Source organism: Toxotes jaculatrix, chromosome 14 (assembly GCF_017976425.1).
Source record: "Toxotes jaculatrix isolate fToxJac2 chromosome 14, fToxJac2.pri, whole genome shotgun sequence".
Taxonomy (NCBI): domain Eukaryota; kingdom Metazoa; phylum Chordata; class Actinopteri; family Toxotidae; genus Toxotes; species Toxotes jaculatrix.
The window spans coordinates 21,024,072-21,037,730 of NC_054407.1; the positions used below are offsets into that span (position 1 = coordinate 21,024,072).

At 38.8% G+C, this 13,659-nt stretch overlaps 1 protein-coding gene across 1 annotated transcript in view; it reads right to left on the reverse strand.

Annotated features, from left to right (window-relative positions):
- Positions 1-1,912: 1,912 nt before the first annotated feature.
- Positions 1,913-13,659, reverse strand: part of st6galnac5a (ST6 (alpha-N-acetyl-neuraminyl-2,3-beta-galactosyl-1,3)-N-acetylgalactosaminide alpha-2,6-sialyltransferase 5a) — a 72,959-nt gene continuing 61,212 nt past the window's right edge. The window contains exons 4-5 of the mRNA XM_041054620.1: positions 6,585-6,692; positions 1,913-2,449 (exon numbers count right to left, since the gene is read on the reverse strand). Coding sequence (XP_040910554.1) covers positions 2,191-2,449; positions 6,585-6,692 — 367 coding nt within the window. The 3' untranslated portion in view covers positions 1,913-2,190. The remainder of the gene's footprint in view (positions 2,450-6,584; positions 6,693-13,659) is intronic.

The window sequence follows — 13,659 nt, forward strand, 5'->3', positions numbered from 1 at the left end:
ACACATTATATCTGGTTTGTTTCATTTGTACAGAAACTGAAGGGTAAAAACAATGATTTGCTTTTCTACATGGGATTATGTACCAGGAGAGTAAACTGTCATTTTTTATTCTAGTTTTTGCTTTATGCTAAGCTAAGCTATCTCCATCTAAATATTTACTGGACAGACATGAAAGAGGCATTTATGTTTTCATCTAATGCTGGGCAAGAAACGGAATGACTGTATTTCCCAAAATGTTGAAGAATTCCTTTAAGTTATTTATCAAGCAAAAATGTCAACTATTTCTCTGGTTTCACTGCAAGGATTTTCTCCTTTTCTCTGTTTTTCTCTACTGTAAATTGAATAACTTTAGGTTTTGGACTGTTATTTTCACAAACCAAGCAATCTGAAAATGTCACCATGGGCTCTAGATACTTGTGATGGGCATTTTTTTCACTATTTACTGACATTTTATCAACCAAACAGTTAATTGATAAAGAAAATAATTAGTAATTGCAGCCCAAAAATAACAGACTTTGATTCAGTACAGCGTTAATTAGGCAGAAACTTTGCTTGTCAAGTTGCTAATACATACAGTTCCACACAGCCGTTTGCAGATGTGTGAACATCTCTGGAAAACAAACATCTTGGTCTTTGCGACAGTACAAAGTCAGCAGTACTTGGCGAGCTAGGCGACGTACAGTAGCACCACTCCTGCAGCTGCTGATGTATGAAAAGCAGACGTGTCTTCATCTCCACCAAAGAAACACATTCTCACGGAGTGAGCACCTATGTATGTGACCCACAGCATCTGTCCTCTCATTACTCACGTTCCAGAGATGAGGGCAAAATCAATAGGGACTTAGAACCGGGATGTATCATTAAGATAACCACATGTCTCATCACTTTCTGACACCTGATTCTTATTCATGGAGAGAGAGCAGAGAGGAGGAAAAAATTGAGGATCTCAAAGAGATAGAGAGAGAGCAAGAAAGAGGGCAGTCTATATGTAGCATATACTCCATCAAATCAGACGAGAGTGCACATGAAACATAATCGAGAGTGAGAGAGGAGAGAGTGACAGATCACATACTCCTCAGTTTAACAAAAAAACAGAGAAACCAGTATTCTTCCAAAATGTGTAATTCTCCTATGAGTTGATTCAGGCTCACAGAAGCGGCAGCAGATGAATATAGTAGGATGGATGCCGCTGCTGCATCCCTGCTCTCGATCTTAATCTCCCACTTGTCTTGTGTGACATGGCTGTGCATTTACATGGAAATCCAGCTTGTAGCTATATAAATCGGACTATTAACTGGTGACAGGAGCTGACAAAGCCTTATGATACACACGTATTGGGCCAGAGGAGGTGCACGCGCATGAGATAAAACCTCAGTGAATGTTACGCACTCCTCTTTCAGCCAGGAAATGCTGCATTGCCAAGTTTGACTTTGGTGACACTTCAGTGAGCTTACAAATGCACACATCCGAAAGGCAGTATAAATGAAAGTCAGGGAAGTGATTTCTATGCCTCCTTTGAAGGAGTCTGAGCCTTGTTGCATGACACAGGGGTCTAAAGAATCTCATCTACTCGACATCTTCAATCTTTGAAAACTGCAGAAGAATATAACATCTGAACAGCGATAATTTATACTTTTAAATGGCCAAATTTAAACCAGGCTACACTATTATTACTATTTAGCACACGCTGTCTCCAGCACTACAGTGTTAGATCATGGGCACTGAAATGGTATTTTTCTCTCAGTGAGCTGTAAGCAGTGAATCCTGCTCAGAGCCTTCATCCAACAGAGGCTTTGGAGAGCCCAAACTCAACTTGTATCCTCTGTGATCCCTCTGGTAAACATATGCATACATGCTCACGCACACTTATGCACAATGACTGGGAGGATCCACAGTAAGATGCTGCATGCATTCAGAGTGGAGTGTGTGATGATGCTGCCTTCTTGTATTTCAAAAAGGGATGTACAACTTTGAACAGGTTCACCTCAGTAAACAAAACACACTGCTGGAGTTGCAGTGTTGGAGCTGGAGAAATGTTCTTAACAAATGTCCAGCAGGATCAACCAGACTCAGTCCTCATTTGTGCTAACTATTTTTCTTGCCTACTTTATATTTAATCCTTTCTGTTACGGGTCCAGTACCCCATCCTCAGTCCTTCTGATGTGAATCTCTTCAACATTTCTTCTTCGGTCACGTCTTCTGGGGTACCAGAGGTGCCGATGTGACCGTTCCCTCCTGTGTCTTGTTGGCTGGGAGAGGCGGGGGGCTCCAGTCTGGCTGGTAGAAGTGGATGTCAAATGTCCGCGCCCAGTTGGCGAAGACCCGCTTCTCCGTGATGAAGCGGTGGTGGCTCCCCCGCCGCCCACGCTCGTGGGAAATGTACATGGCGCACTCGTCCGGACCACGAGGCTCGTAGTAGTGGTAGGGAACAGAGTGGTGCTGAGGCTCCCTGCAGTGGTGGACAGGGAGATAAGAGACAGTTGACATTTAAAAATGCTTTGAGTCACTTGAGTTTCATGTGACACCATGGAGTGTTTTTCATTTCATGGTGAGGCAGGGAGGACTGATCTGCATTCATTTGTTTGTCTTTGCAGGGGATATGCAGCCAGATTTAGCTACTTTTAATAACTTAAATGCCACCTGCAGCTTAAAGGGGTGAACTACAAAATTCAAACTCCAAACAAATGGGAGGCAGCATAGTACCAGAAAGTTGGGGTGTCCCCCTCTACTGTAAGAAGCAAGGACACGCAGTCTTTAAAAACAACCTACCAGTTACATAATCAGACTTCTAAGTAAACCTGTGTGGAAAACATTATTCCCCAGTCCATGCAGTTTTGGAAACATGTCAACAACTGCCCTATGCTGAGCTTACTACTATTTCGTATAGGCGTCACCGTCTAACAGCCATTGCTATTGGTTTATGTTGAAACAGGATAGGCTGCTGCCGCAAAGTTGGAATTATACTAAGAAATATCACTGCATGCTGTATCATCAGGAATTCCCATAGGAGTGTCCCATACTTTTGGCCATATGTGTTTCTTAAATTGGAAAAGGCAGCCCTAACGATGATGCTAATGATTGTGACAGCATAATTCACCGTCCATAACACAGCAACTCCTTGGTTTTTGATTTGAATTAATTTTATGGTGATGAAACCACACCTCTTGTATTTCAAAGTATTTAGGTCTTTGAATTTTGTTCATCTCAATTCAGTCAATCTTCTTTCCCTCCTAGTTTTTTTCAAATTAGCAAATACACGGTTCATACACTGTGCACAGTGATATTCAGATGCCACTGTAATATTAATGAGGCATTTCATTCTCTGCACCAGTCATCATACACATATACTCTGCATCTTAAAATATCAATCACCATATCATTATATATTTTACTTTCCCATATCAGTACATTTCCACATTTTCCACATTTGTTTGTGCCCAGTCCACATACCACAGGACATAGATTGTATATATTTCAGACTCCATTAAGTTTTCGATATTATCTTGCTGCGAGAAACAAATTAATCTAGATATCAAGAGAATAATATTGTGTGTCCGCTCCTCTTGAAATGCTTCAATAGCAAGTGAATAAATGAGAGAGTGAAGCCCTGCAAAAGGGGACATCTTTGTTTCAGGACAAGTGGCGGTCTCTAATATGCATGGCTTTCTGTCAACTACAGATGCCGGTCTCAATTGTTTCTGTTCTCCAGACACTTCAAATTATATTTTTATGAAGATTTGGGAGCACTCCGTGTGCTCAGTGTCTCATATGGGAGGATATTCCCTTTGTTTCTTTGTTTGTCCAAATGCCATGCACAACAGGCCTGATTTTGGTTAGACTTTCGGTAAAACTTTCAGTGAGTGAGATTTTTCTAAGGTGTCTAAGGTGTAAGGTAGTTTCATGTCGTCCTCGAGTCTCTCTGCACATATTCACAGTGAAATAAAAAGGAAAAAAAAAGGCAAAAATAAGCTTCAGCTGGAGAAAATATGCACATTGCCACTGTGTGTTCCAGCCTTTTCAAAACTGCAGTAATTGAGGCTTGAGATACTGGGCTATGAAACAAAAATTACAAGTACCAAACAGTGACTTACTCAGTAGTCTATAAGAAGTAATTAAGAACACTGTTTCATTCATGTGAGTCACATTCTTCAAATGTGTTTTTCTTTAAACAACTTTAAAATATGTAAGCAACAGCAAGACAGAGCAGCAGCTGAACAGCATGGAAAACTATTCCTTTGAAGCTAGGAGAGAAAAAAAGGGAAGGGGATAAAAGAAAAAGGAGAAAAGACGAGGAGGAGGGCATCAAAACTGAAATTTCATCCAGATATCTCAGATAATATAACAGGTGATGCTAATGATTGTGACAGCATAATTCACATTTATATTTTTTGGGTATTTAGTAAAGTTTTGGCTTCATAGATATCTCTCCATGTCGTTAAAGTATATTTGACATGATGTTAGAGAGAGATGTTTTTTTTGAATTCTCAGATCACATCCACTAAGAGCTACAGACTCCATTCATTATGAGAACTGAAAGGATTACTAAATATCAGCTTAAGCCAACAATTGCTGAAAGAAATGATCTGGAATTCCCTCTTCATTATCATCAAGACCGGATTTGTGCTGAAGCCCAAAATAAAAAAAATAAGTATTAGAATCAATCAGAGCCAGGTACGAAGATAAAACAAAGGCTGAACATTTTACAGTTTGTTCTTTTTTATTGAGAAATCTAATAAGATTTGTTCCTTGTCCAATAAAATCCCCCAATTAAAATGTTGACTGAAATGGATGAGACGTGAGCTGTAATTCAAACCATTAAACTCTGCTAATGAGGCTGGATGAGTTGGTTGCTAGGAGCAAGACAGAGGCAGAACTAAGTATGTTCTTTGCATTTTGTGCAACATGGAACCAGCGCTCACGATGTTTTCCTGCCACATTCAGTGTGTTTTTCATTAGAACAATGAACATACAGGGGAAATAATTCTCTACACTGCTTTGCTCAGGTATCTTTGGAAGCTGAACACGTTTTATGTATATATGTATATAGTGATGTCATGGCACCAATTAATGCATCCATTTGCAATTAATTTGGTCATTATCTAATGTTTCAGAGCAGCACCACCCACAAATAATATCTAATAACAATGACATCACAAACCGAATTTTGGTTTACATCGCTACTATATAAAAATACATATCTCTAAATTAAGTGGAATTGTTTTTTTTAATTATTATTATTATTACATTTTAGGATTAAAAAAACGATTATATGACCAAAATGTTCACTTTTACCCAGCATCGTTTCACTTTTTCATAAGTGTCAAATGGTAACACTTTTTTGTGAGCTGTTGCACTGAAACCCAAACTATTTTGGTCTAAAAACAAGAACAGAAAGATACTGTGTGTGTTGAGTGCACAGACCTGAAAGAATGAGCAATCACAACATCAGTTGGATGAAAGTTGGCCTCTTAACATTAAACTAATCAGAATCAGCATCAGAGTGGACATGTTAACCTGACCAAAAAAACATTTTTAGAAACCACTTTGAAAGAGGAATCACTCAAATAAGAAGTGGTCTGCCTTTGGGCTACACATGTTGCATTATCCCTCGCTGAAGTGTGTTCCAGGTCATAGGCTGGACCCTCTCAAGTCTGCATTTCCATACTGAATAATCTCGACCATATCATAATGAAAGGAAAAAAGGACCATCTTATTTCAAATGCAGCAAAGAAAGGCAGCTTTCTTTTGCCTGAATTTTTGGGGAATACAACCTGTGTGTCCTTTGCAGCACTCAGCCGCTGATAATCTACTGTGTGTCAGTCAGTGGGTGTGTGGGTGTTTTAATTCATACCACATCTGTGGCATGTGCACTTAATGAAAAGTGGAAAAAACATGCTGGTGGGATATTGTACACAGCAGCAAAATCAAATAGAACCACACCAGAAAGGGTGGACTAATGCAATAGGGCAAAAAAAAGGAGAATGTTTGATTGCCAGTAACTTAAGTAGTGTAGCAGGGAATTAGTCAAGGTGAGCTGAATTTCCCCAGTGACCTGACTCCATCCTTCAGGCTCTTGTAAAAAGACACTGTGAAAAAAAAACTGTCAGCGGATACACAAAGTTGTTTTCTTCTATAACCCTTACATGTAGTGTTATCAGTATAGTACTCAGTACTTAGCAGGCAGTATCTGCAAGATGAAGCCATATTTCACAACTTTTGCGTTGTTAACACCCCACTGTTTGGTGATGTTTGTGGTTGCAAGAAAAAGGAGCAGAGTGAGACCTCTGTGTATTCTCCCTCTCATGCTTCACATGCACACAGAAATGAAAATTTGTGTGAAATTTCAACATCTTGTGTACTGTTTACTGACTTATTTTTCAGGCAATTTAAGAAACCCAAAAACATTCCCAGGAACACTGACATGTTATTTCTCAGCTGCCTGAATATATTGACAGTTTTAATCTTTTTAATTATTTAATATTATTTGAAGCAACCGTATATACAGCTCTCCTCTAAAAACTCTTGGTGATGGACCCTGTTGCTGAGCTGATGATCATGTTTTACATGCAGCTCCACTGTCTTACCTGCAGAAGTCAGGGGCAACCATGCCGTAGACATTGATCCTATCACACAGCTCCAGGGCAATGGTCATAGTGAACCAGCCGGTGCTCAGCCAGGAGTTTGATATCCTCCTGCAGAGGAGAGGGGGAGGGGGAGAGATAGAGAGAGAAAAGGCAGTGAGATGGGTTTCATGTGTGGGAGACCATAAGGATGAAAACTGCACCATATTTGGTTTTTTTATGTGATTCACTGGCATAGATAATCAGAAAATCTCACAGTGGTGTATTATGGCAGAATAAAGATTTATCTAAAGCCAGGGGTCGATTTTCCTGACTGCGAGATCATTCAAGTTCCCTCACAGCTTCATTAAAATACAGATCCATTCTACATATCGACTGATACAAATGAACCCTGTCAAATAATCAAACCTTTAATCAGAAAGTAGTCTCGGTCTGCATGCAGTGCAGATAGTTGAAATGACAAAGCTTCAACTGCAAACCAATCTGTCTGCTTTCAGACCAGGGTTTTTTTTTTTCTGCAAAGAAATGAGCACTAATCATAGTTTTCTTAGATATGCTGTCATGGAAGAAATATGAAATGGCATTTACTTTGCATTAAAAAATCTCTCTAAATCTAAATGCCCATCAGATTGGTCTGTCTCACAGGGTCCTTACCATGCATTCTTTTTCGAATTCCTTGTTGGTTCTGGACAGATATAATGATCTCCAGAGTCATGAAACTTTCACAGTTTTTAAAAGGGCCATGAAAACCTTAAGTTTAACTTAAAAAATAACTTTAATCAAAATGAAAGTAAAAATAACTAAAGCTTTGGTTCTGAGTTCGTTTTTTTTTTTTTTGTCGGCGGAATAAACACGTCCTATCGAAGTTAACTCAAATATGTTAATGAGAACATTCAGAAAGATTCTCATTACAGCGTGAAATCTTTATAAGAACAGCTTCTTCTCTCATTCAGATTGAAGATAAAGTCATTTTTGGAGGAATACCTTACATTTTTGACAGGCCAACATGTTTTTAGGATTAGTGTTAGCATTTACCTCAAAGTACCACTGTGCCTAGCAGCCTCACAGAGCTGCTAGCGTGTCTGTAGACTCTTAGTCTTGCTTTCTCAGTGCATTAGTAACAGAAAGATTCTTGATGCTGATCTCTGGCTTGTTGGCCTGTAGCCACAGCTATAATCACTGCCAAGCATTGTTCATGCAGGGGGTTTAGCTGTTGTGGTCCAAAGCACTTTTGGAACAATTGATATTCATCAAATCAATTTACAAATTTGTTTCAGTGGAAAAAAAAAAGAAGCCTCACAACTGTTCCTGTTTCCACACACACTGTGTGAAAATAAGAGTTGAGGTAAAAGCTTCACACAATGCAACAGTGAGCAGGGGTAGATTTGAATCCTCCAGCTCATTCTTGTTATGCTCCTCATGCTGAGCAGCTCAACCTCATCTTGACTGGGATAGTGACTGGTAACCAGTAGATGGATTCATGCATCAGTCATCAGGCAGATTTTGAGATGGCCCCTTAGGAGACATTAAATAGGATGGTGAAGTTAAAAGATGAATATAGGTCGTCATGCAACCTTTATCATACCTGTACCAACAGGGTCACTCTCTAAGTATGATTGTACTGTTACAAATGTCAAATGCCAAAAACAAGCTGCTAGTTTTCTAACACCAGTAAATCACTGCCACATTAATTAAGATGTGTTAGTGCAAGTTTGAGCTAAGCTACATATTGTGTTAAACACAATTTTAAAAGTATAAAAATTTGTAATTTGGTTAGTGATCATAATGTCTTTATTTCAGGACACGTCAACACACACACACACACACACACACACACACACACACATATATATATATATATATATATATATATATATATATATATATATATATATTTTTTTTTTTTAATGATCAAACTCTCACCCTGCTGTTTTCAGAAAGCTTGTTACTGCTTCTTGTCTGTTCCCACACAAACACTAACATCCACAGTGGCTTAGGTTTCAACTCTGCAAGTCAGAGAAACAAAGCCTGGGCCTGATAAGAAAAGTCTTGACGAGTACAACCAAGCAGGCACCTCGACACCCTGCTCGCCTCCGGTTGATGAGGGTGACACATTTGGAGTGGAGGGTTTACCTGCTTGTTTGAAGAGGTGTTCAGGCTTTCTTTCTCTTATTTTCTCAGAGAGAACAGTGCACGGGGATACGTGTCAGGCAAAAACGCAGAAATAAAAGGCCTGTTTAGCATTTGTATTTTTTCCCTGCTTGGGGATGGTGGAATAAAAGCAAATCTTCTTAGGAAGCTGTAGGGGAGGAGTTCAGAGGGACCCCTGAGTGTAATTAAGAAAATATACTCCACTGTGTCGGGTTGGCAAGGCTTTGTGTCCACACCTCTGTGTATTTTTAGCAATGCTAGTGCTGTGCTGCGATGTCGGTCTGTCAAACCCTGTGGTCCTAAGTGAAATATCTGGAAACACCAGGGGTAGATTGCCATGGAATTTAGAACATTTGTTATGAATTTCACAAAAAAAATAACTTTGGTGTAGAGATCTTCACAGGCTTGGTTGTTTTTTTTTTTTTTGTTTTGTTTTTTACCTGATCCAAAACAGACTCGTAGAAAATCTACCTCAAATCCAACATGCATAAATGAATTCTAGCAACAAGAGACCCAGTCCAAAAAGTATGAGGACAGTGACAACCAATCCAACATGGGGTCAACGTGAACAGACCCAGACAGAGAGAACACCAACACTGAAAGTAGCATTATAGATGCACAAATCTAATTTTAATAAAATTACATCTCTAAAATGAAAAAATTCCAGTGTGTGAATTTATGAGGGCATTAGTTAGAGCAGAAATGTCACAGCTGAATTTGGACATTCAAAATAGCAGATGGAAAATATGGAGCATTACATACGTATATTTATCAGGGAGTGTTTTCAGACACAGTCTTAATTTTGATCTGTCCATAATTATGCAAACAACAATTCACCTCCTCCACCTCCCTGTTATTCCTCCGCAATTCGACCTTTAATAAAGCAAATTTGTGTTTTCTGGAGAAAAGCGTCTACAATGGTCAGCTCCTGCTGTTTAACTGTGTTGCCGAACCTTGCGAATCAATCACTCTGCGCTGGCAGAATGACAGCATGATGAAAAGTGACGATGCACTTTTGTGCGACTTTCATCTTTATTAGTCTGTTCAAGCGACAAACAACAGTGTCAACTCAAAGTGATGCTATCGCAGCTGATGCACAGACTTCTCATTTTCATTTAATTACGACAGGACCCAGGTTGTCTGGAACATGTTGATTTGTTGTGATATGCAAACACAGCCACTGGGCTTTAATATGACAACAGCCCCATCCCTCAAACACAAACACGCAGACACAAACGCACTCACACACTGCTTTTGAAAATTAGAAAACTTTCAAAGTTCAAAGCACAACATTTTGTCATCATGCAATCTGTGGTGGATGCGTGGAGGTCTTAGTCAGGAGGCATGCAGCTAATCTCACTTAAGAAGTCTTCCTCATTTCCTTGTTTATGAACATGCTGATGAATAATGTGGTGTGAAATGTCAAGCTCTTAGCTTCAATGGCTGTCTTTTTAAAAACTCTGGAAGCTGGCTCTGAGTAAGAAGACAGATTTATCCCTGTGAAGAGGAACAGTGCTGCTCCTCATGTTTGCAGTTTGGTTCTGTAAATTTAGCTGGTACCCATTTAATGACTACTTTAATAGTGTTTTGATCCTTAACTCTTAAAATCTTATTTCTATTAAAAAGTGACATTATTTTCCAACATGCTTGTTAATAAAGACAATGACTGGTTTCAAGAGAACAGCACTTGATACAAGACAACTCAAACAAGTTCGTTTGAGAAAAAACATCTCAGCATTAAGGCTGAGTGCACTATTTCTTTTCTTTCCTAAAAGGAAATTGCACATAATTAAATTATATATATATATATACTTGATCAAATTAATCAAGACCTTTTCCAGTAAATAACTCTAATTAGAAAAACAGGAGCTGATTATAGAGAGAGGATTGTGTTGCTGTTTGGGTTTTGGTTGTTGCATTGAATTCATTTATAAAGAGCAGGTGTATTGTCATTGAGCTTATTATAATGGTTATTATGCAACTGCTGAGAGGTAAAGGTCACATGAAGGCGTGATTAGGTGTAATTAGTTAAAGCTGAAACACCTGTTGAACATCATTATCAGTGTGCTCTTTTGAGGACATCGAGCTGATGCACGTTAGTTTAAAAAAAATATTTATTTTTCTGTTGTGCATCATTATTTCTCTTGAGGTTTTTTGCTTCCTGCCCTAGAAACACCAGCAGGCACATCCAGTATAAGGTTTATACCTGACATGTTCAATCTGAGTGACTTCAGTGATTGGAGGTTGTTTGGTGGTTATTTTATTTTTTAACTGATTGCAAATTTAAGGCACTTCACTTTTTTCGAGGCCATCTGTGTCTGCTTGACTACCATGGTACTTTTGGTCTGATCACAGCTCCCGTCACTGTTGCATCACTTTTTTTTGCATTCCTCCGGGGTAAAAAGTGGCATGAATAAAGCTGCCGTTTCCCTTGTTTGCAGTCTCTTTCCATGCATATTTTCTTTCTGCTGGATTCCCCTTGTTATATATGTCTTCTCTGATATTTCCTCTACATCACCAGCAGACTTTCTTTCCTGCTTAAGTTTAGTTTTTATTTTGTTTCCAGTTTGTCCTGTTTTTTCCAGTATTTTCTTTCATCTTAACTTGGTTGTAGGCTACTTGCTCATTTCATCCCATTAATCGCTGCTGTAGGTGTTAAAGAGTTATCTTAATTTAGAAATAAAAATCTAATCATGTTGGCCTTTGCTTTTACATTTTATGGCCAAAAATAAAAAAATAAAAAATCAAGAATTATTAAGAAGAAATAACAAGTTTAGAGGAGGTACTGTAGGTTAAATCTTTGTGTGTGATTTGTTGTCCCTGCTTTGTCCTGCACACCTATGGTCAATCTGCACAGGTGATCTCACTTATTTTGGCCAAATATAATGAAAATCTGAACTGAATTTCTAGAAAATCAGCAAATTAAAATTTAAATGAATGTGCATTTCCATCCACTACTGTTGTTCATATCATAAGTTGGTTAATTGGTGCCAGTTTTTCAGTTCAGTGCAATTAAACCACTGAAAAAGACACAAATAGGTGATGTAATAGGTGATGAAAGAGCACAGATCTGATGTTTTCATCTCCATTTTTTGTCTCTTTAGAGAAAATTGGAGCGACCAATAAGTCCCATGCTTCATGTACATCATCACTCTGTCTGTTTCCATTGTAGTTTCTTGCATTTTGTTTCTATTGACACACGGACATTTCCAGCACAGGTGTTGTCCACCTTCAACCTGAGCAGAATTTCTTTGTAAATGGAAAGGAAAGGGCATTTTTTTCACTCCTAAATTGACCCTTCACGTTACTCTTAAGTGTAATTCTTTGATTAATACAGGACCAGGTATTGGTGACATGTAGATTCAGTTTTCTAAGAGGAGCTCTGGTTCTAGTCACTCTAGATCCATTTCTGTCTGTCCTGTTATACCACAACAGTGCACCACAGTGGAGCTGTTAGCAAATGTAATAAAGTATTATGGGAACGTAAAACACGGAACAGTTAAAAAAAAAAAAAGTTTCAAAAGCTAATTTGCCTTTAATCAGAGGCAGAAGCTCATTCTGGGTTGGCATTTTAACGCAGAGGATGCAGAGGGATACCTGTTTTTCATTGCTCCTCTGCCAGTGTGATTAAAATGGGTGGATGTGGCATCATCCCACACCATCTTAATTACCTTCACTGAAATGGCATAACCCATAATTACAATTACAGGCTTGCAGCGTTGCCGATCGCACAGTTGATTACCCAGAAACTCTGCTATTAATACTGCTCCCTCACAGGATCCAAACCCTTAAAGACAACAAGATCCATTTTATAAATGGGGTGAAATATTGTTATTTCATAAAGGAACAGCACATTGTGCATGTTGATGCCGTTCTTTAAACTTTTCTCAAACATTCGAAAGATATAGAACAAATACATTTTGGCTGTCTTCCTTTCTCCTCCCACGCTCCAGAGAGCAGAGATGACCTCAAATAAGCCTCACAGATGTTAATGCCTAATGCTACAAAGGATGAGAAACAGTAACAGAAGCTGCTTGCTCACTGTAAACATTTACCATGACTGTAGGCACAGATTCTGAAGGATGGGTGTCTGAGCTATTCACCAAATCCTCTACTCTGCAATTTCCCTCCGGACATCTATCTTAAGCTGGAGTCAGATTCAATCTCCACTGACACCCCAGACAAAGGCTCAGGCAAAGAGAGAGAGAGAAACAAACAGAGTGTGTGTGTGTGTGTGTGTATGGTGGCGTTTTCATTAAGCATTAATGGCCACGGGACTGAGAACTCAGCTTGGACTCATTAAATGTGAGTGCTTTAACACTGTTCAGCTTGAGAGAAGGTGTTGCAGAAACAGAAACTCGGGGCAATGTTTACGAAGCCATTTGCACTTCACAGGAAAGCAAAGGAGAGTTCTTCTTTTTGTTTTGTTACATTACTATTTCATGTTGAACGTTGACCTTGGGAGCCTTCTTCATGCAAGAAACAAATTCACATCACACTCACATTTTCCTGACATCCAGCTTTGCTTGCTGAGGTCTTTCAAGCTTGATTTTCATAAATAACAAAGACAGTGAATGGAAAGGTGTGATTTTCAACCAAGCCAACTTTCTTCTCTTTCTATCTTTAATTCTGGGGCTTTCTAAACACACTGTATGTATTGTATTACTAAATGTCAGAGCTGTGTTGCTATGTAATGACCTTTGACAAACAGAAAAAAATAAACTACCACATGTTCACAATTACAAACTGAAGTTGGTAAAGTTTGTTTCTGGAAGCTGATTTTCATAAGGTATTTAAACCAAAGAAACAGCCTGGAAGACAGAAGATCAATCTAAAACCATGCGTGTCTTCTTGTTACAGGCAGAGTTTGAACTGGATTATGAAAGGTGAAAGTACTCAAGGACCAGCAGCTTGTATAACACACACA